The 21,790-nt window shown below is 57.2% G+C and overlaps 1 protein-coding gene across 3 annotated transcripts; it reads left to right on the top strand.

Moving 5' to 3' along the window:
* Positions 1 to 1,981: 1,981 nt before the first annotated feature.
* Positions 1,982 to 21,438, top strand: ANO9 (anoctamin 9). Of its 3 annotated transcripts, none has more exons than XM_074371249.1 (24): positions 1,988 to 2,104; positions 8,063 to 8,137; positions 8,245 to 8,370; positions 8,551 to 8,696; positions 9,857 to 9,903; positions 10,015 to 10,073; positions 10,155 to 10,228; positions 10,434 to 10,568; positions 10,760 to 10,856; positions 11,032 to 11,092; positions 11,202 to 11,284; positions 11,425 to 11,529; positions 11,619 to 11,774; positions 11,855 to 11,891; positions 12,084 to 12,195; positions 18,157 to 18,214; positions 18,348 to 18,406; positions 18,558 to 18,697; positions 18,781 to 18,933; positions 19,724 to 19,871; positions 20,438 to 20,539; positions 20,611 to 20,704; positions 20,821 to 20,933; positions 21,023 to 21,438. In XM_074371249.1, the coding sequence occupies exons 1-24, from the start codon at positions 2,099 to 2,101 to the stop codon at positions 21,042 to 21,044; spliced, it is 2,208 nt and encodes a 735-aa protein (XP_074227350.1). In that variant the 5' UTR covers positions 1,988 to 2,098; the 3' UTR covers positions 21,045 to 21,438. The 3 variants fall into 3 exon arrangements, with proteins under 3 accessions (XP_074227351.1, XP_074227350.1, XP_074227349.1); XM_074371248.1 differs by having other exon boundaries at positions 1,990 to 2,104; positions 18,309 to 18,406; XM_074371250.1 differs by lacking the exons at positions 20,438 to 20,539; positions 20,611 to 20,704; positions 20,821 to 20,933; positions 21,023 to 21,438 and having other exon boundaries at positions 1,982 to 2,104; positions 18,309 to 18,406; positions 19,668 to 19,803.
* The last annotated feature ends 352 nt before the right edge of the window (positions 21,439 to 21,790 follow it).

Here is a 21,790-nt window from a genome sequence, read left to right as displayed (position 1 = left end):
AAAAGCAAACCACAGGAAAAAAATCACAATTCTACCATCCACATGCAAATGTAAACATCTGGTATTTTAATGCACTTTAACTTAGTTGAGATGAAGAATGTACACGTGTTTACAATCTAAGTTTTTTCACCTCACAGTGTAACATACGCGTCTCCCTGTGTTCTCATAGGGAGCTGTGACTCTGAAGGCAGCATTCTGAACGGCTGCCTAATCAGCGTGTGACTACGCCATGCTTGCTCAGACGTTTCCCCATGGTTGGTCATCTGCGTGGTTTATAACTTTTGCCTCAAAGGACATATTTATACTTACTTCCATTATTTTGGATTTTTTCTTAGGACAGTTCACAGAAAGTTAAATTAATGGACCAAAGTATAAACAATTTCAAGGCTTTTGATTCTTATTGCCGAACTGCTTTCCAAAAGGGTTTCCTCTCCAGAGAGGACTGGATGAGATTCACTCTTACTTTCCATCCTTCGTTACAAGTAGGGGAACGTCCCCTGTGGGGTGAGGCCAGGCTGGGCATGCTGCCTTTGCCCCAAGGGCCACGTGCGGGCTCTTGAGAAGCAAGGCTGCTGTATATCATTCAGGTTCCCTGACACCCTTGGAAGGTGGGAATGGGAAGAAGCAGTGTTTCTGTGGCATTAAAATTGGGACTGCTGGGGGGTGGGGGGCGTATAGTCAGTGGTAGAGCACGTGCCTAGCATGCATGAAGTCCTGGGTTTAATCCCCAATACCTCTCTTTAAAAGAAAAAAAATGGGAATGCTGAATAAAGACACTGAAAAAGAGAACAGCCGTGTAGGCTCTTGCGATGATGTTCGAGTCTGGGGTGCTAGTGGGTTGTTTTAACGCAATGAAAGTGTGAATGCAGACTGTCCTGAGCAGGCTGAGATGGACAGTCCAGGCGCTGGTCGGTAATGCGGATCCTGAGGTCGGTTACTCACGCTCAGAGCCCTGCTGACTGTCCCTGAGAGCTAGCACAGCATTCGAGGCCCCCTGGCCGGGGACAGAGGTTGCCAAGCGGCCCTGGGGTCCTTCCACCTTCTTCTTAGGAAAAGTGATCACACTGCCCAGGCCTTCTTGCAATAAGGTACGGCCGGGTGACTGGCCATGTGACTAACCACGCGCAGGTGAAGCACCCCTCCTTCATCCTTTGCTCTTCCTGCTCAGATGTGGATGTGATGCCTGGAGCTTGAGCAGCCATTTTGAACCATGTGGTGGGTCCATGTGCTTGCGGTGACACTGTGGGTGCTCCCTGCTCTCCTCCAGCTGCCCCTTGCTGCTCAGGATTTCCACACACCTCTGCTGCTGAGCTCAGGCCCTGTGTCCTCAGCTTCCCAGCAGACTTTGGAGCCCAGATACCCGACTTCCCTGTTGGGGGCAGTCAGCTGTCCCAGAGGATAGTCAGGTACATGGCCCAGAGCCTTCTCCAGCTGCTGCCCTCAGACCACAGGGTGTGGCAGAGCTGCCCTCTCAGACTTCCATACGGCCCAGGGACAGCCGCCTGTCCTCAGGGCCCTGAGGGCTCTCCTCCCTGAGCTGAGCTCCACATAGCCGGGGCTCAGGGTGGGAGGAGACTGTTTTCTCCTGGGGTCTGGCTCATCCTCAATCCTGCAGGCCCCAGTTTCCCCTCTAAGGGAGTCAGCACTGGACTTGGGAGGGTTGGAGGTTGGGTGCTCTGGAGGGGCCCCTAGGGAGGGTGTGCCCTGGGGTCAGGAAGAGTGAAGATCCTCAGGGAGAGGGAGACATGGAGAATGCGCAGATGCCCCCTCCCTCTGAAGAGGATTCCAACCTAACACCGAGTTACCGGGGAGCCAGGGAGCCGGGGAGCCACCCTTCTGCAACTGAGGGTGATAGCTTCTGGTTGGGGGAGGGGTCCACAGGAAGGTGTCCTAGGCCATGGGGCCTGGGGTGAGGGGTGTGCCTTCCGGCCCACGGGCCACTGGCTCCTCCCTGGCTGCACTGGCAGCGCAGGAACCTGAGCAGGAGAACAAGGAGGAAGGAGGGAGGGGTGAGTCCCATGCGGAAGTCAGGTAAGAGCACTGGGCGGTCTCACAGCCACACTCCAGTTCCCATCGGCGCTGCACCTTGGCCACCAGCATGCAGGTGAGTCTGCGCCTGTGGCCACACCCACCTGGGCAGGGGTCCTCGCCTGAGGTCCCTCCTGCCAGCTCTGCCTGCCTCACTTGGAAAGTGCCTGTGGGGGTCCCCTCCAGCCCGCCCTGCAATGAGGCAGGTCAGAGCCTGGCCAGAGCTCCCAGCCAGCTGGGACTGGGGAAGGACAGAGGAGGGCAGCTTTCTCCTGTCCAGCGGGGCTCTTAGTGAGTGAGGGGGCTTAGATACAGAAGGCATGCCACCCCCGGGGCCTTGAGCTGGGCGGAAGGGTGGGGACCCCAGACCTTGCAGCTCTGCCCTGATGGGAGTGGGATGTGGCCTCCAGGGTGGGCTGACTTTGGGCTGGGGAGGCCCAGGGTGGCCAGCTGGGCCCCTATTCCCCGGGGGTCTGCCAAGGGCTGCTGGATTCTGCCTCTGGGGGCAGAGCAGGAGGCTGGTAGGCAGGAGAACACCCTAGGAAGACTTCCCTTCTTCCCTCTGCCAGGGGAGAGGTCTCTGCACCCAGGGCTGTGCCTGGGCGTCCCTGGGAGGAGACCCGTGCTCAGGTGGAGAACGAAACCAGCCTCCCACTCACCCTCCTCAGGGCACTCGGGTGTGGGCCAAACAGGTGGCCTCTCACTCTGCCTCTGCCCAAGGCCCTCTGGGCCCTTCCAGAACCAGCTCTGGAGCCCTGGCTGCTCAGGCGAGCATGTGGGCACACCTTGGCCTGCCCCTCCCTCCCATGCAGCCCTGTGCTGGGGTGGAAGAGAGACTGGGGCTGGTGGCTGGGGGTCGGGGAGTAGGGTGAGGAAGCACTTGGTTTGACTGAGGCAAGAGAATCAATCCTTAGAAAAGGATTGTTGCAGACAGCAGCGAACCTGGTGGCCCTTCCGCCACTCAAGTCCTTTCCAGGCTCCCTGTGGCCCCAGCTCAAGTCCAGGTCCCCCAGCTGCCTGAGCAGCCCTCTGTGATCTGGCTTCTGCCAACCCCCAGTCTCACCTCCTGGCAGCTGCCTTCTTGCCCTTTGTGCTTCTGCAAAGCTGGAGTGCTGTGTACTGAATCCCTGGGCATACTACCAAATCCCGGGAGGTGCTGAGTGCCAAGTCCTTAGAGGTGCTGAGTACGGAGTCTCTGGAAGGTACTCAGTACCGAGTCCCTGGACACCAACTGCACGCTGCCCCTCAGGGCCTGGCCACACTACAAGGCCAAGCTCTAGGCTGCCTCCCTGCCGAGGAGGCACCTGCCGCTCCAGGCCCCTATGTCCACTCACACCGTGCACGGCCCGTGAGGGCTGCACCCAGAGCCGGCCGCATCATTGGTGTCTGGGGTGGATGAATGGACAGGCATGTGGAAGGATGACAATTGAGACAGATGGACAGCAGAAGGGATGGAGGGCAGGAGGGGCTGAAGGAGGGTGAGGGGCAGACGACGAGGTTCAGAGCTCAGGAGGCAACGCCAGGTAGGGGGTTTGCTCAGGAAGGGGTCAGGGGCCCAGCAAGCAAGGGTGGGCCTCTCCATGTTTGTGCTCTTTGGTGGGGGTGGGATGGCCGCTGCAACTGCAACGTGCTCCTGGGGCCCAGCCAGGTGGGCCCAGAGCATGGGCCAGGCCTGTGGGTTGACCCTCAGAGGGAGGAGGCCCTGAACAATGAGGGGAGGTCCATGTGTGCCGTATGCAGCTGGGGTGATGTCCCATGTGTGTGCTCCACGGAGCACACTGGGCCAGGACTGGTCATGAGCTGGGCGGCAGTCACACCTGCACGATGGCCTCCATGGCCTCCGCCAGTGACCTGGAAGCTGGACTGGGGAGGGACGGACAGAGGCAGGACTCCCCCAGCTCAGATCCCCAAGGCTGGGAAGGTCTCCCAGGAACTGCAGCATCTTAAGAAGTTTCCTCATCTGGAACCAGTAAGTGAGCCCCCTGGGACTCTGGCCCCGGCCTGCTGGGTGTGTGGCTGGTAGGGGTTGGGGCTGGAAGGTGAAGGGAGGGCAACAGAGAGCCCAGAGCTGGGTGCCCAGAGCCCACACCCCCCTGCCCACCTGCAGGAGCTTGCCGGGGGTCTGCATGTGGCAGGGCTGGGATCCCCAGCACCGAGTCTGCTGGGGTAGCTCCTCCTGCCCTGGGTCTGGGAGCCTGATGGGCACATGTGGCTTCCTGGAGGTGGGGCCTGATGGATGGGACACAGGGGTCCCAGACCCCTTGTTTCGGGTGCACTGAGCAGTCGGCTTGGCTGAAGGTGGGGGCGACTTCAGATGAGCCTGGCTCCCATCCGTGAAGGTCTCTCTCTCTCTGGGGGACAGGTGGGCAGGTGGACAGCCTGATCTAGAGACTGGGGCTGTGGCTGTGGCCCAGAGAGGGGCCCCGCATGTAGCAGTTGGCCTGGGGGTGGGGCTGGTGAGCCCAGAGTGTGCGGGAAGCAGTCTCAGAACCTGCTCCCATCTGGCTGTGGGGTGTGGGGTAGCTTGACTAGGGCTGGGCCAGGGATCTGGTTTGGCTGCCCCTGTGACTGCTGGCCCATTGCCGAGGGGTGACCAGGTCACGACCAGGGGACCCGGCGGGTATCTCTGTGTCTCCCTGTCCAGTGGCCTGAATTAATGTTGGGGGTCAGTGACTCTGGTCCAGGTCACATCCCAGAGCTGTGTGATGTTCATGGTGGGGGACCCCAGAGCTGCACCAGGTCTAGCAGCACCATTTCTGGGGCCATCTGAGGGCCAGCCTCCCTCTCCCCAGTCCTCTTCCTCAGGCTCTCTCCTCCTGTCCGGATCCCAAAGTCCTGCCCAGTCTGGCTTCCCTGTGCCGCCCTTTTCCACCTTGGGGTCCCCTCGGCAAATGTCTTCAGCTTCAGGCTGGCGCTAACGTGTGGGAGCCTCTCCTTTCAGCCTCCGTGGGACTGCCCCCAAGGGACCCTCAAAGGGTCCTCCTGCAGGAGGTCCTGGGCCTGAGGAAGAGGTCCGAGGGCCAACGAGGATCAGCCCCGCTCACAAATTGTCCAGCATGGCACTTAGGCCCTGCGGTGGGCAAGGCACAGATCAGGCTGTGGGGGACGCACATGGCCCTGTCCCCAGCTACCTGAAACTCTGCTTTTCTCCCCGAGACAGAGGCGCTTGGCCCAGGCCGGCCCCGCCCCCCCGCCACTATGCACCTGTCTAAGAATGCAGCTTCCTCCTCTGGCTGGAGACCAGAGGAGACCCAGTCATCCTGCGTGCAGACCTCTGTGGGCAGTGGGAGGGCAGGGGCCTGGAGCCGGAGCAGGAGCGGGGTGCTGTCGGAGGAGGGCTGGTGGCACTCTAGGGAGGCGGGGACAGTGGGCCTGGTGAGCCCCACAGCTGCTGGGGCCAGAATCTCAGCACCCAGGTGGGGCTACACCGCGTCTTCAGGCCACAAAGACCGTGTCTACGTTAGCCCCATGACTTGGTGTCCAATGACCTAGAGTTTGCTGTTCTGTGGTTGGATTTGATGCATTTCTTGGCTTCTGTGATTGAGACGGCGGAGGGGGCAGACTCAGGCCTGGTCCTGGACCCCACAGTTTCTGGTGTTTATGGGGGAGGTGGGAGGTGGGAGTGGCATTGCAGATTTAGCGAAACAAAATAAAAAACAGGCATCTAGTTAAATTGATTTTCACATAAACAACAATTTTTTTTTTAAAGTATAAGTATGTCCCACTTATTGCATATGACTGGGTGGCCTGACTTTACCCGGCAGCCCTCAAGGGCAGACTGGCTGGAGCAGTCCAGGGAGGCTTTCTGGAGGAGGCCGGTCTTGAGCTAGGCAGGAATGTGGTTGGGCAGAGAAGGCAGAGCAGGTGGGGGGACCAGCAGGGGCAAAGCCCTGATGGTGGGCAGGGCAGAGAGAACTGGGGTGACTGGGGTAGGGTGTGATGCCCTGGGAGCCAGGAGAGGGGCTGGGGCCACCGTGGGGTGGTAGGGGGTGGTAGGCTGGCAGGAGGCCACTACAAAGCCCAGGGCCAGTGGGGGCCACCGTGGGGCTGGTGGCGTCCAAACCACTCAGGGCAAGGCGGGCGCTCCAGTGGACGTGGTTCTCAGGGTGCTCCGCGAATCCTTCCCCTGGGGACCATGCAGGGTCCCCGTCCTTCTGGGGTCCCTGAGCCTCCCTGGGGGCTGCTAGCTGGGACACAGGTGGGGTCCCTCTTCACAAGCACACAGGTTGGTCAGCTCTGTACTGGGGCCACAGGAAGCTTCATGCATCACCTCCAGCCATGGGGCAGACACCATCATTGCCTGAGGCTGGGAGAGGTGGGATCTCGCCCGAGGACAAGCAGCCTAGGCGTCTGCTGGGCTCTTGGCTCCAAAGCTACCCCCTTTCCCCTCACCTCGGCCCCAGGGCTCTCCCCCCACCCCACATGGCCTGCTCTGACTGTTTGCCTTTGTCCCCCACCTCCTTCAGACGCGTGGCTCTTCCAGAGAAGGGGCCCTGGGTCACTTTGTCTCGGGCCCTCAGAGCCTGCTGTTTCTCACTGGGAGTAAATGAGGCCCCAAGACCCGCCCCCACCCCTCCGCCCTGACCTGGATGCCAATCACAGTACCCTCCCTCCCCGCTCTCCTGCTTGTGTGCTTTCCCACATCCTCCTGTCCCTCTGTCTGTAAGCATTCCTATAGAGTTGTAGAGACAGTGGGTGCCGGGTTCCCTGTGCCCTGCACCCCCCCACCGACCTGCAGGAGCCCTCCGGCACTCCCCCTCACGTCTCCATGGCCCCCTGTCCCTCCCTGACCGTGGCCATCTGACCTGTCTGCTCGGGCTCTGATGAAAGTTCCCCTGATATCTTCTCACGCCAAGACAGGGCTGTGGGTTTCGGGTGGGGAATCTCATACGTTATGTCACATTCTGGCAGGGGGCCCCTGACATCTGAATGACATCACCGTGACCTTGACCTTCACCACCTGGGTTGGGGGCATCTGCCAGGTTCCTCTGTAAAGTGACTCCTTTTCCCCTCCACACTTTCTCCATTAGTCACTGAGTCCAGCTCACACTCAACCGCTCAGCAAGGGAGGATGACACTCCACCTCCCAGAGGGGAGTGTGGAGGAATGAGTGATGTTCCCACAGCTGCCACAATCACTAACAGTCAGGCGGGGAGGCTCAGGGGCTGCGCACAGATCCACCTCCCCCTCCAGGTTCTGCCCGCTGACTTCAGTGGCCGTCATCCGTCCCGGATATAGCTGCAGCGGTCACTCCTACACTGTCCGCACCAGACATACTTTTAGGAAACTCAGTGCCTGCCGAGTCACGTTGGCCCAGGGCCCGCGTGCGGCTGCGGCCCACTCACGATCCTGTAGTGTGTGGGGACAGCAGTGTCTGTCCACCTGCCTGTCGATGGGAATTTAGGTTACTTCTACAATTCTGATATGGAACATGCTACTCTGAGCTCCCTGGAACTTCGCCAATGGTGGCAGACCGTGGTGTCTAGAATGTTCAGCTTTGTTCCCCAGATTCACGCACCGGTGCATGTGCCTGTGCGACACATGGGGATCCTGCTGACTTGCGTGGGCTTTTTTTTTTTGCGTATACTTGATTTACCATCTTGCGTTAGTTTCAGGTGTACTACATAGTGATGCAATATTTTTATAGGTCACCCAGGCTTTTGAAGCTGTCTGACCAGTAAAATGTCTGCTACCAAATGGGTAGAAGGTGGTGTCCCTTTGGTCACCTGACCAGTCTTTCCCTGATGGCTCTGTCTTCGCCTTCTGAGGGCTCCACCTCTGTGAAGGGCAGACTCCCACCTCTGGCCCATTTTAGGCTGCCTTTCCTTATGGATCCCGGGAGCGCTCTGTATATATTTCCACATAAAATTCTGCCTGTTGTTTGGGCTGTAGCCTCAGTGCAAGCACTCAGTCCCCACCCACCAACTCCCACCCCCACCCCAGCTTCACGTTTTAACCCCTTTGGTCCTGGAGCACCTGGGCCAGGAGGCACCCTGCTGCAGTGATGAGCCCCATCTCTGTCTGCTCCCCCAAGGGTGAAGAGAGCCTCCGGATCCTGGTGGGGACGGAAGGGGACAGCTTCCCACTGATGGAAATCAATACTTGTGAAGTGAGTCTCCACTCTGACACGTCCTGGGCTTGCTGCCACCCACTCCCCCATGCCCTGCACCCGGCCTGCCCTGGTCCCAGCCCCACCCCCCACACCTCCTTCTCCAGACTGAGGCCTCTGAGCAGTGGGATTATGTCCTTGTGGCCAATCTTCGCACCCAGAGAAACCCCAGGCAGGTCTACCAGCAGCAGCAGTTCCTGGAAGAGCTCAAGACAAAGGGTTTCTACTACAAGGTGGGCCGGCTGGGGGCCTCACGTGGGTGCAGGTGTCATGGGGGCTGGATGGGTCCTGGGGAGGAGTCTGGAGAGTGGTCTGTGGCCTTGTGCCTGAGTTAGAGGCGACAGGCCACTGGGCTTGGATGACGGGGAGGGTCCCAAGGTGGAGTAGAGGGCCCCATGCTGCCACACCGTCAGGTGATGGAGGACCAGGAGAAGATGTTCTTTGGGATCCGAGCTGACAGCAGGCTCTTTGACCTGTACTGCACACTTCTCACGGAGCCCGAGGGGCCTGCGCCCAGAGTGGAGCTGGCCAAGCCAACTCTCATCCTAGCCACCACCAGGTGAGAGGCTGGCCCACAGCTGGGGCCAGAAGGACCCCCACCCACCACATGCCTGTCCTAGACAGGCAGCCAGGCTCCCAGGCGTGGTCTCAGGACAGAGGCCCCAGGGGCAGGGGTCTGTGCCTCAGTTTCCATGTCTGTGATAAAGAAAAATGACAGTTCTCACCTCCTGGGAGTGTCTGAAGGTACATGTGACTGTGTCCCCTAGATGGAGAATAGAAGGCAGCCTTAAAGGGTGGGCAGGATTTGGAGAGGATGAGAGGACCCTCCCAGACATCACTACCAGACTCTGAGGTCAACTCCCTGGATTTGGGTCCCGACTTACTTTCTCCAGACTGAATGCCTCTCCCTGGACATTATCCCCTGCCTCTCAGGCACCCAACACCTCCTCTCTCTCCAAGCACCTGCTTCTCCCCATGGATCCTGCAGCCCTCCAAGCCAGTCCACCTGCCCTCCCCACATCCCTCCTCTATCACCTTCCCGGCCCCAGTCCCCGCCCTCTGAACTAATCTGGGGTCTGGTCAGTAGAGATCAGCAAAGAAGGTTCCTGGAATTTGGATACCAGGCAATGGAGGGGCTTCCTATTTAGGAGAACTAGCTGGTCTTGGGCAGGACCTCAGTGTGTCCTGGGAGGAGAAGCCTGTGGGGGGTGCCCTGGAACCCTTGGGGGGCTGTGTCTCATAGGATGATGTTCCAGAGGAGCATGGCTTTGTAGTCAGATGCCCGGATGTGCCACTTCCTGGCTGTGTGGCCTTGGCCAAGTTACTCAGTATTTCTGAGCCTCCATCTCCCCATAAGCAAAATGGCTCACAGGGCTGTAAAGAGGATTGAAGCACATAAAGGGTGTGCTCTGGGTGGGTGGGGGCTCCAGCTGGGAGGTGTGATTGGAGGTGCAGGATCTGGGAGGGGTCTGTGAGGGAAGAGTGTTAGGCTGAGCATCAGGGCCCTGGGAAGAGAGGGACCACCCCTGAGGGAGCTCCACCCTGGAACCATGGGACAGCTGGACCCTGGGAGGATTTAAGGAGGTGGGAAGTGGACTAGTGGAAATAAAACAAGTCCTGGATTCTGGACTCTGGTCAGGCAGTCAGGGCAGGTGGTCTGGGACCTGGCCAGACAGAGGACGGGTCCACCAAGGTCACATGGGGCCTCTTGTGTTCTAGAATCCGAATTGTCCACTTCATTCTGAGCAGCAAGATGGCAGCAGCAGGTAAGGAAAGGGTGGGCGGATGGGCTATGCAGCAGTCCACCGGGAGGGGCAGTCCCACCGGAAGAATGGGACAGAGTCCTCCCTCACCCCTCACTCCCTTCTGACCGCCAGACACGTTCCAGGATTTGGTGAAGGATGGGGTCTTTGAGGCCATGTTCCCCTTACACAAGGTGAGGGGTGGGCCTGCAGGGAGAGGACCTGAGGGCAGGACCTGAGGCAGGAAGCTCTCACTGTCTGTCACCTGTGCCCAGGGAGAGGAAGACCTAAAGAAGAAGTGGGCCCAGTGGGGAAACATGTTCCAAGAGCAGCCACTTGATGATATCAGGTAACACTGGCGCCCCGCAGACAGGCTGGGCCCTCCACAGTCACGCCTGCGCCTCCTGCAGACAGATGTCTGAGCTTCCATTTAGACACACTGATGCGGTCAGTACAGACACTCCTTGCCCGGACATGTGGCACGCTCCCCCCAGGTGTTGGCGCCGACGGTCACCCTGGTGGGAGTGGCCCTGACCGGGCGGCTATGCCCGCAGGGACTACTTTGGTGAGAAGGTGGCCCTGTACTTCGCCTGGCTCTGCTGGTACACCCGCATGCTGGTGCCCGCCGCAGTGGTGGGCCTCATCATCTTCCTGAGCGGGTTTTCCCTGTTCGACGCCAGCCAGATCAGGTTAAGGGTGGGCAGGGCAGGGAAGGAGTGGGACCGGGTGTGGGCGGGGCTGGAGTGGGGCGGAGTCAGGGAAGCGGTGGGCCCGGTGTGGGCGGGGCTGGTGTGGGGCGGAGTCATGGGAGGGGAGGGCCGGGTGGGTAGGGTCCCCCGAGGGGCCACAGAAAAGTGTCACCTCGTCCCTGCACCCCCAGCAAGGAGATCTGTGAGGCCCACAACATCTACATGTGCCCGCGTGGTGACGGCAGCCGCAGGTACCAGCCGCTCTCGGAAACCTGCACCTTCGCCAAGGTTTGCCGCCCGGGGAGGCCACTCAGGCTGCTACCTGCGGGGAGACGGGGCGGCCGGTCCTCCTAGAGAAGAGGAAGCCAAGGCTCGGCTCCTAGAGCTAGCTCCCCTTCCGAGGGCGGGGGGCGGGGTGGTGGGCGGGGAAGGCCACCCCAGCTCCACGCACCCCTCTCCCCAGCTCACCCACCTCTTCGACAATGAGGGCACCGTGGTGTTTGCCATCTTCATGGCTGGGTGGGGTGAGTTGCTGGGGACACCTGGGGGGGCGGGACTGAGCTCCAGGGCCACATGGGCCCTGGACTCAGTCTGGGACACACCCATGAGGCCTCTACTTTCTCCTGGCTGCAGCCACGGTGTTCCTGGAGCTATGGAAGCGGAAGCGGGCCCATGTGGTCCTGCACTGGGACCTCTACGGGTGGGACGAGGACCAGGTGAGGCTGAGCTGGGTGACCAGGTCCAGTGCCCTGTGTGGCCCCACACTTCGGTCTACTGTGTCTGAGGCAGTTCCGTGTCTGAGCGGGCTTCGTTCTGAGGTTGTCCTGTTTCTGAGAGTGCCCCGGGCCTTCCACAGGAGGAAATGGCGCTCCAGCTCATTAACTGCCCTGACTACCAGCTCCCGCTGCAGCAGCACTCCTACGTGCGAAGCACCATCATCCTCATCGTGTCTCTGCTGATGGTACCCCTGGAGAGGCCACGGGGTGGGGGTGCTGCACCAGGCGGGGCCGCTCTCCTGAGGCCCCGGCCCTCCTGCCCGCCCCCCGGCAGATCTGCCTCCTGATTGGCATGGCCCACGCCCTGGTGGTCTACCGCGTCCTGGCCGTTGCACTCTTCAACTCGGCCTTCCCGAAGAAGCAGGTGACCACGGCTGTAGTGGTGACCGGCGCCCTGGTTCAGTATGTGACCATCCTCATCATGACCAAGGTAGGGGTTGGGGGGAGGGTGCAGGCGGCGATGGGGCTCTGCTGAGGTCCAAGGTGAGCCCTCTCTCTCCCCTCCCACAGATCAACAAGTATGTGGCCCTGAAGCTTTGCGAATTTGGTGAGAGGAGCTTCTCTGGCTTCTGGGGGGAGGATTCAGGGTGGGGTCCTGGCGCCCTGGGGTTGGGGAAGTGGGCCTACGAGAGGGCAGGGGTTTGGCCTGGGAGGCAGGTGAGGGTGGCAGGTGTCCCTGAGTTGTCAGTTGACAGGCTGGGCATGGGACTGTCAAAGACAGCCTCAAATCTCATTCCAGAGAAGCCCAGGACCTTCTCTGAGCGAGAGAGCAAGTTCACCGTCAAGTTCTTCACTCTGCAGTTCTTTGCCCACTTCTCCTCTCTCATCTACATCGCCTTCATCCTGGGCAGGTAAGAGCCACCTGCCCCCACCTGCCTTGCTCTAACTCAGTCTGCCCCTGCTTAAAAAAGGAAATACCTGTCTTTTTAACTTTTAAAGTAAATCATTCTCAGAACATGTGGAAACCCAATACAGATAGGTGTGAAGGAAGACCACAGTGAACCCCCAGCTGTCCAATCCATGTCCCCAGAGATGACAGTGTAACTGTTGTCTGGTTCTCCCCAGACATTTTTCACACATTTAAGTGCACATACACACATACCTATTGACACGCACGGTTTTGTTGTGTAAATAATTATGTCTGCTTTGCACAGAAAATGTTCTATGTGCATCTTCCACGTCTGCATGGGTGGCGAGGCTTAGTTTTTAAAACCATATCATGAGCGTTCTTTTGTGGGGGGTCCTTGAGTTTATTTAACCACTTCAGTTGGTGGACATTTGGATTAACTCCAGTTTTGAATTTTATAGAATGCTGCAGCGGGCATCCCACGTGACACATATGCACACACTTCCCCTCACCTTTCTAGTTAGTGAGAAATGAACCTTTTTGGTTCAATCAACACACTTTTTTTCGTCTTTTCTGAAGAAACTAATTGCTCCATGTATTCTCTGTGTTTGCTTAAATTTTGTAAGTTACATACTTATTGCCAATCAGTCCCAAACTCTCTACAGAACTTTGGAAGAAACCCACTCCTCCCAGTTTGTTCAAAGACGTCACGCGGTCCTTGGAGACGCCCTCCTGGCATCTGTCCCCTCCCCTCGGGGCTGTGCTTGGCCCTTTCATCCTGGGAAGCCTGTCACCATCTGCCCTGTAGGGCCTCAAGTTTTCCAGTGGCTTCCTGAGAAAGGGTCCGTGGGAAATCAGTCAAGCTTAGTTTCCTCTTTATTGGGGGCCTGACTGAGCGCTTGCTGGAGACAGAATTCTAAGTTGGATATCATTTTCCTCAGGCTGCTGGAGGATTGTTTTGCCTCTGGCTTCCAGGGTTCTGTTCCACAGATCTGATGCTGTCACAGTCCCAACTCTGTGCGTCCCCTCGCTGTCCTCAGTCTTCTGAAATTTCTCAGCAGTGGGCCTCGGTGTGTGTTTCCACTTGGCACGCTTCAGCACTTCACATCTCTCTCCTCCACACGCCAGTCTGATTGCTCTACTGATGATTTCCACCACCACACAAACACGCTGTCACATTTCGTTCAAAAAATCCTCTCACCATGGTACACAATTTCCCACTTCCCCAGACCCCGCCGCTGGCCTTTGCTATTCTCCCGACCGCTAAATGTCACCGTGCCCCAGGGTCTGTTTTTATGACTTTAGGCTCCATCCCACACACCATCTAGATACACCGACAGACCCTCTCCTGTCTCCAGCCCGGACCTCTCACTCACGTCCAGACTCATAGATCCAGCTGCCTGCTTGACACTTCCACTCCGCTGTCCGGCAGGCACCCCATCCTTTCCCTGCCCACAAGCTTGGCCCCAGGTTTCCTCCTTCGTGCGGCGGCTCCACCTCCTAGCTGCTTGGCCCAGAACCCTGGTAACCCGCTCCTGCCCTGTTGCCCTCCATCGCCCTCGCCACCCAGGACGTGCCATGCATTTATTTGTTCACAGTGTCACTCACAGAAACGGCAGCTCCCCAGGGGGGAACTGTGGTGCATGTCCTCTGCTGAATTCCCAGCACCTGCCGCGGGCCTGGCACGGAGAATCAGTGTTGCTCAAGGGAAAAGAAATTGCCGGCACCACTGGGCCTGGAGCCTCAGGTCATTCCGTTCTGAGTGATTTTCATGCATCTTGTGTCTGACAGCCTCCTGCTTCAGTTCCCTCTGCTCCCTTCAATAGAATCCTTTTTGCCTGGAAATTGAAACCTCTGAATCGATCACCTAATTTTCTTTACTTTTTTTAATTTCTCCCATTCTTGTTCCAGCTCCTGGGATTTTTTTCTCAACTCTGTTTTTCAGCCCTTCCATTGAACGCATCCCTTCTGCTTGTGTTCTTAACTTCCGAGTGCTCCTTTGGACGTTTGCAGGTTCTCCACAGTCCCCTCTTCTGGATGCTGGGGCTCTTCTTGTCTGAGGATGTGGCCCCCTTTTTTTCTTCTCCTCTGGCATTGCTTCTGTTCCTTCTGGGTTTTTTTTATGCTCTTTCTTTGATTGGTCTCTGATTCTGGTGTTAGAGACTGTCTTTTGATGTCCTTTATTCTTGGCCACTTTCTATAACTGAGAAAGGCGTGTGCCAGTGGCTTTGCTCTGAACTGTGTCTCCGCAAGACCTCCTGCTCTATTGGTCCCTGAAAGGGAGTCTGGAGGCAGAGGGATGCTGGGAGCCCAGCTGCGCAAGGGCCAGTGCAGGGTCCCAGGGTGCTGGCACTACCTGGCGATCTGAATCTTTGGTTGCTCCAGCCCCTAGAAGTGTCTGTCTTCCTGTGTGTGCCTTGGGGTAGGTGGGGAGGAGGCCCAGAGGTTCAGCCGGGCCTGCACCCCATTCAGCGGGTGCCCCTGCTCTACCAGGGGTGCCCAAGTCCTGGGCTGTCCAGGCTCCTGGGCAGGGTTGCGTGCCCTGTGGGCTCAGATCCAGAGTGATGTCTGGAGTGGGTAGCAGGCCCCTGCAGTTCCCTTCTGTCTATGAGGTGAGGCCGTGTAGTGGGTGCCAGCAGTCAGCCGTTTTAATTGAAAGTTGGGAGCGCGCATTTGAGTGCAGACAGACGTGGCTGAGGCAAGCTCCAAACATGCTATGATGACTCACAAAGCCACACGGTGTGTGTGACTGCACGCTCCATCTCAGTCCGACGCACACAGGGTTTTCACGTTTAAAGGTGCCCTATTAAAACTATCAGAGTCCAGCATCTTTCCAGATATTTACTGACCATTGCATTTCTTTTCCTATAAATTGTTCAAATCATCTGAGCATTTCTGTATCATGGTCAACTGGATTCTCTTTTATTCGACTCTATCAGTTTCTTAAAGTCACGTCACATTTCATCTCGCTTCTTATTTGACCATTTCTTGGTTGTATAGCGTAGCTCTGTATTTTTCCTGCTTCTAGTTGCCTTTTTCCCCTCGTGTGTCTCCCTCGTATCAAGTTCATCCAGCCTCTCGGTGTCAAACTGCCCATTGCGTAGAGTCCCTTTTCTCACAGAGACCCTCCTGGGGAGCCCTCAGCCTCCTCCCCACACTGGGCTGGTTGCCCCCCTGCATGCCTGTCTTCCTGAGACTTCCACCTGCCACTCCCCTGGGTTAAGACCATCATTTCCTGGATTGCCAAGCCCGCTTCTTTCTTGATTTTTTGCTTTCATTTACCTAAGAAGGTATATTGGAGAGGCAAACTTCCTGAGCTCTTGTATGTCTAAAGGTCTCGTTATTCTACCCTCGCACGTGAAACCTGACTTCAAAGCAACTTTCCCGTCTAGAGCTTCACAGGCGTCGCTCCATTGTCTCTGAACATGCGAAGTGGGTGGTGGGAAGCGTGCGGAAGACCTGAGTTTTGCTTCCTCCTGGCCGACGTCTGGGAGCTTCAGGATCTTCTCTTTAAACTGGGGAACAATACCAGTGGGTGTTTCTTCATGCGCTGTCCTGGTTGACTGTTGGCACCTTCCGGTAAAAACACCCATGTCCTATTTAAGCTCACTAAATTTGCTTCCTTTTTTTTTCTTAGGTTAAAACCTTTGTTTTCCTCTGTCTCTCTTTGTGGAACTCCCGGTCCTCTTGGGCCTGTCCTCTGTGTTTCTCATCTCTCTCTCCTCTATCCCACCTCTGTGTCTTTACACTCAACATTTGCGGAGATCTCCTTCACTTTGTATTTTTGCCTTTCTATTGTTTTCTTTTCTTCTTCTTTTTTCAAATGAAGAGATAATGGCTGAGGTTTATTATTTTATTTTATTAATTTTTTTTTTTTTTACTGAAGTACATACAGTTACAATGTGTCGATTTCTGGTGTACAACACAATGCCCCAGTCATGCATATACATACATTTGTTTTCAGATTCTTTTCCATTAAAGGTTATTACAAGATATTGAATATAGTTCCCTGGGAATTGTTTTCTTGTTTAAAGTTTAACGATTAGAGTCTTAATTTCCAAGGGTTTTTTTTTTTTTTTTTTGTCCTCTTTTTTTTTCAGCATCCTTTTCTTGTTTTCATAGGTGCAGGACTTTCTTGAGGTTCCTTTTTTCCCTTAAGTTCTCATGTTTCCTCATTATTTCGTGTCCTAGAGGGTCCATCTTCCTGTTTCTTTACTGTAGTCCTTCTTTCTTGCGCAGCTGGCCTTCCTCGTGACTGAAGGTTTGTAGCTGTCCGTTCGCACTGAAGAACGAAGGACCGAGTCGTTTTCCTTGGCAGGACGGGCTATGTCTTTATAATCATAACTCACATCCACTGCACACTCACACATTCTCTCCTGAGTGCCTCACATTCATCGACTCTAATTTGCACAACAGCCCTATGGAGTAGGGACGCTCTGTCCTCATTTTACAGAGTTGACCAAGGCACAGTGAGGTTAAGGAGCCATCTGAGGGTCACATAGTCAGCAGGTGGCGCAGCATATAGAAGCCAGAGCCTGGTTCCTTCCGTGCACTGCCCGTGTGTGGGGTCTCCGGGTCAGGAGGTAAAAGTTTCTCCAGTTACCCGTGCTAGCCTGGAGGTGGTATTTTTTTTAATGTCTCAAGGTTGATCCTTTATAGTTCCTTTGATTCACAGGAATTTGTTTTGCTGCAAGGGGCAAAGGAAGGAAGCCTGTTTTCCTGTTTTACAAGTGACAGCCGGTTGTCCCCCAGCCATTTATTGGCTGTTTCATCTCTACCACTCTCCTTCTGCCACATACCAAGTTCCATCACTCTCTTGAATACTTTGGTCTTTCTGTGGATTCTGATCATTTCAGCCTAGTACCTTACTGTGTTCATTATTACTGTGTTACACTTCACTGTCAGATAGGGCTAGCATTAAGTTTATTTTTCACTTTTCCTTTTTTATAGTTATTTACATGTTTCTTACTCTTAGGTGAACTTTAAAGCTGCCTGAATTCCTTGGTTCCTGGCCTGTTCTCCCCCAGTCTTCAAAGTCAGCAGTGTCAGGCTGAGTCCCTCTCCTGCTGCCACCTCTCTGGCCCTCCTTCCTCATTTAGGCCTCGTGATTACGCTGGGCGAATCCAGGATGGTCTCTCCACTTTAAGGTCAGCTCATTAGCAACCTTAACACCGCCTTCGGTGTGAATTCACAGGTCCAGGAACTAGGAGTGGATGTCTTTGAGGGCCTGTCATTCGGTCAACCACAAAAATACAATTCTGAGTTTTTCTTTCAAAGAGCAAGTTTTCTCAATTCAAATCTTGTTCTACTGTTCTTTACCTTTTTTCTGGTTTTTTTTCATATGGGTCCCCCCGATTTCTTGTGAATTTCACCCCAGTTATTTGATCATTTTTGCTGCTGTGACAGACACTTCCTCCTGCTACAGTTCCCAGCGGTTTTGCTGCACCTTGGAGAGCGAGTTGAGCATGATATCAATTTTGTATCCACTCCGAGCATTTTTCAGTTGATTTATCCACCGAGTCCTCCAGTTGATTTATTTTGGTTTTCCAGATACATAATCATATTTTCTAAAATAGTAATTTTTCCCCTTGCGAATTTATACTGTCCCAGAGTGATGCTTGTCATGAGCTGTAACAGGAGTGTAGGATTTCACCTTTAAGCACGAGCCCGACCTTTGGTTTAACATAGTGTATATTTTTATCATGGAAAGCAGATGATTTAAACACAAAGTAGCCCTCTGTGCAGTTACCCTGGGGAGAACTGAGGCCCCTCCTAGCAGCCCTGCACAGCAGGGTGGTCCCATGTGCCCAGGGGTATGTGCAGGGTGTGTCTGGGCAGAAGCCATGCATCCAGCACCAGCCTCCGCTCACCTGCAGGGCTGGTGTCGCTCCTTCCCCACCACTGCCCACTGCTCCCCGCTCCCCCTCCGTCCTGCCCCCGCCCTCAGCCTGGCTTTCCTTCCTAGGATCAACGGTCACCCTGGGAAGTCTGTGCGCCTGCTGGGGGTGTGGAAGCTGGAGGAGGTTGGTCTGTCCTGGATGCCTTCCTGCCCTTCACCCTCCCTCCTGGGCTCCCCTTCAGACCCCACGCCTGACCTCCCAGCCTTGCTCCCTGCAGTGCCATCTCAGTGGCTGCATGATGGACCTGTTCCTGCAGATGGCCATCATCATGGGCCTGAAACAAACGCTCAGCAACTGCATGGAGTACCTGGGCCCGTGAGGACCCCTCCTTCCCCGGCACTACCGGTCCCACCCTCACCACAGGACCCCATCCCGCTGGCCACCCTTCTCCCCTTCTCCTGTCTCTCAGAGCCCTCAGCCCCTCTCTGCCCCCACCCCGCCCCCACCCCACTCTCTTTGCCCCCAGGTGGCTGGCCCACAAGTGTCGCTCAATGCGGGCCAAGCTGGGTGGCACGGCCCAGGGCCCGGAGCTGAGGCACTGGCAGCAAAACTACCTGCTGAACCCGGTCAACACCTTCAGCCTGTTCGACGAGTTCATGGAGATGAGTACGCGGGCGGCCCTGGGGGCGGCAAGGCTGGGGACAGCCAAGGAGCCAGGCTGGGGGCTCACGGTGCCGACCCCTTTGCAGTGATCCAGTACGGCTTCACCACCATCTTTGTGGCCGCCTTCCCGCTCGCCCCGCTGCTCGCGTTCTTCAGCAACCTCGTGGAGATCCGCCTGGATGCCATCAAGATGGTCAGGCTGCAGCGGCGCCTGGTGCCACGCAAGGCCAAGGATATAGGTCAGGGGCCTGCTGGGATGGCCCGGAAGAGCAGGGCCCTCCAGCTAGGGGCGGGGGCCGCGGGGGCACTGGGGCCACACCAGGCCCCTTGGGACATCACTCTAAGTGGTGGGGCAAGACCAGCCCCCTCATCCCACAGACAGCCCCCAGCCCTGCCCCAGGGTATGTCAAGGTTGGGGGTTGGACCCCTGGTGGGCTCTGGCCCCAGGAAGAGGCGGCGCTGGCTTGCACCTTGCAGGCCCCTCCCTCTCATGCCTGGATCTACCTGAAGGGCCCCACAGCCGTCCTGGGGAGGCCCTGCAGAAGGGCTGGACTCTGACAGCAGGGAGCTGAGGGAAACAGGATTCCAGCAGCTGGGGGCAGGGACTGAGAGCAGATGACCTCAGTCCCCCAGACTGGCCTTGCTGAGGTGGACAGGTGTGAAGGATAAACAAAGGGGATGAGGTGCCAGACGTGGGCAGAGCGGAAGAGAAGTGAGGGAGGCCCCCATATGGGGCCCAGGTTTAGGGGGCCTGCCCTGGGGTGGGGACCTAGGAGGTGGAGCAGGCCTGGGGCAGCTTAACAACCCACACCTAAGATGGGGGCAGAGACCTGAACCTCTCCCTGTCCCTGTCAAGAAGAGGGGTCAGCAGAGTGAAGGCTGTGCTCTGTCGGTCTTGGCCTGGGCCCTCCTTGTCAGGGACCTGGCCCCACAGCTACCACAGGCATGAGGCCGGTGACCATAATTCCCCTAGCCTTGGGAGTGGACATGTGCAGGCGGACAAGGCCTCACCCCGCTATGGTGGCCTAGGGACCTGGCTGCAGGTGCTGGAGATCATCGGCGTGCTGGCAGTCATTGCCAATGGGATGGTCATCGCCTTCACTTCTGAGTTCATCCCACGAATGCTGTACAAGTACCGCTATGGCCCGTGCCGGCAAGGGGCCCACCCTGCAGTCGAGTAAGGGGACACTGCTGCCCAGCCCCTGGGCGATCCTCACTATCCAGGGACCCCTGGGAAACCGGCCAACCACAGCCCAGGCCAGCCCAGGGAAGGGCTCAATGCTTTCAACATCGCCTGGGGCGGCCTCCCCCCTGGCACCAGCCTGCAGATCCTGGCTGGAGCCTAGGAGTGCTGACTGGGACCCCAGTGGGGAATTCATGTCCCAGAACTAGCTGTCTTCTAAGCAGATACTATCGGAACGGCTCCCCTTTCGAAGTCAGACCCTTTGTGGTCTGCGCAGGTCCTCGACCTGCTCCTCCAGCCCTGCAGGGGGCCACTCTACCTGCAGACTAGGTCTCCTGGGGTCTCCCCCAGAAAGCTCTCTGCAGCCCCTGGCAAGGAAAGCAGGTGGTGGCACCTGTGAGTTCTGCCAACCTCCCCCAGGAGCCCCTCTCCCATGTATGGAAATGAAGGAGGGGGTCCATGCCCCACCCTAATGGGCCCTGCTGGGCAGGGACTAGTTCCAAACAAGCACCCCAGAAGCCTGAAGGGGCCACACCAAGCTCCTCTCTCCCTCCTCCCAGCTGTCTCACAGGCTACATCAACTACACTCTGCCTGTGTTCTACACCAAGGACTTCCAGGACCCTGTCGAAAAAGAGGGCTCAGAGAATGTGACTGAGTGCAGGTTTGGACCCCCATCCCCTGGGAGTGCCCTCTGAACTCCTGACCCCTGACCACAGGTGCTCCCCACCCCAGGTACCGGGACTATGGCAATGCTCAAGACCACAACTTCCCTGAGCAGTCCTGGGTGCTCCTGGCCATCCGCCTGGCCTTCCTGATCCTTTTTGAGGTGAGCCAGAACTGCCCGAGGGAGCAGCTCTCTCCAGCCTTCCTTGGCTCCCAACCCCTAAAGTCCCTGCTCGGCCTGTTCAGACCTCCTCACTCAGCCCCTGCCCCTGCCCCCAGCACGTGGCCTTATGCATCAAGCTCATTGCTGCCTGGTTCGTGCCTGACATCCCTCAGTCGGTGAAGAACAAGGTCCTGGAGAAGAAGGACCAGAGACTCCGAGAGAAGATGCGGTAAGGTGGAGGCTGGCCCCGGGGGGGCTGGGCCCCAGGCCTGGGGTAGGGCTGGCCCAAGTCCCGTTCTGTCCCACTCCCACCTGCAGCTCCAGGAGTACGGACGTGTAGGGGACCCAGAGCTGGGCAAGAGGCGGTGGTGCCCAGGGGCCCAGGCTCGGAGCTGCCGCCACCCCACCCCATCCCACCCCTGGCTGTGTGCTGGGGGCGGTGCTTTAAGAAGGCCCAGGCATTTGTGGGGTCCTGGGAGCCCACGTATGTCTGGAGTGTCTGTGAGGCCTGTTCCACCTGTTAAGGCTCAGGCTTGGTACTGCCTGACTTGAACTCTGAGCGACCCCACCACCCACAGAACTGGGGGGAGCTTCTCATGCAGTCACAGCGCAGGAAAACTGGCGCAGCTTCCCCAGCCTCCCTCTGACTTCTGGGCCCCAGATCCTGCCCCACCCCTCTGGATCCCCTCAAGCATCAGAACTTTCTATAATAAAATAAAACATCTTTGTGTTGATTTCTGGACCTCTGGTGGATTATGTCTGCCCTCAGGGCTAGATGGGAAACTGAGGCCCTGATGGGGAAAGGCCTGGAATGTGGTGGCCTCCTGGCCCTCCTCTGGGTTTCCATGGACTTCCAGGTGAGGGGCGCCTTACTGAGGTCCTAGCCTCACTGCACCTGGAGTTTAGGGGCAAGAGTCAAGGCAGGCTTCCTAGAGGAAGAGGTAGAGCTTGGGGGGAGGGGCAGAACCACACAAAGTGATCCTGGGGACGGTGGGATTTCCGAGAAGTCTCCGGGGCACCGAGACCCTCCGGGCTAGTTGGGCCGGTTTGGCCTCTGCCCCCCCCCCCTCCCCCGGCGCGGCGGCG

This window comes from Camelus bactrianus, chromosome 10 (assembly GCF_048773025.1).
Source record: "Camelus bactrianus isolate YW-2024 breed Bactrian camel chromosome 10, ASM4877302v1, whole genome shotgun sequence".
In the NCBI taxonomy this organism is placed as follows: Eukaryota; Metazoa; Chordata; class Mammalia; order Artiodactyla; family Camelidae; genus Camelus; species Camelus bactrianus.
Note: the sequence above shows the minus strand (reverse complement) of the source record. Positions and strands in the feature narration are given on the sequence as shown.

Coding starts and splice junctions, on each gene's coding strand:
- ANO9 (XM_074371248.1), top strand. Junction 8,138..8,244: donor TGGAAATCAATACTTGTGAA/GTGAGTCTCCAC, acceptor CTCCTTCTCCAG/ACTGAGGCCTCTGAGCAGTG. Junction 19,872..20,437: donor GGGGCCCACCCTGCAGTCGA/GTAAGGGGACAC, acceptor CCCTCCTCCCAG/CTGTCTCACAGGCTACATCA.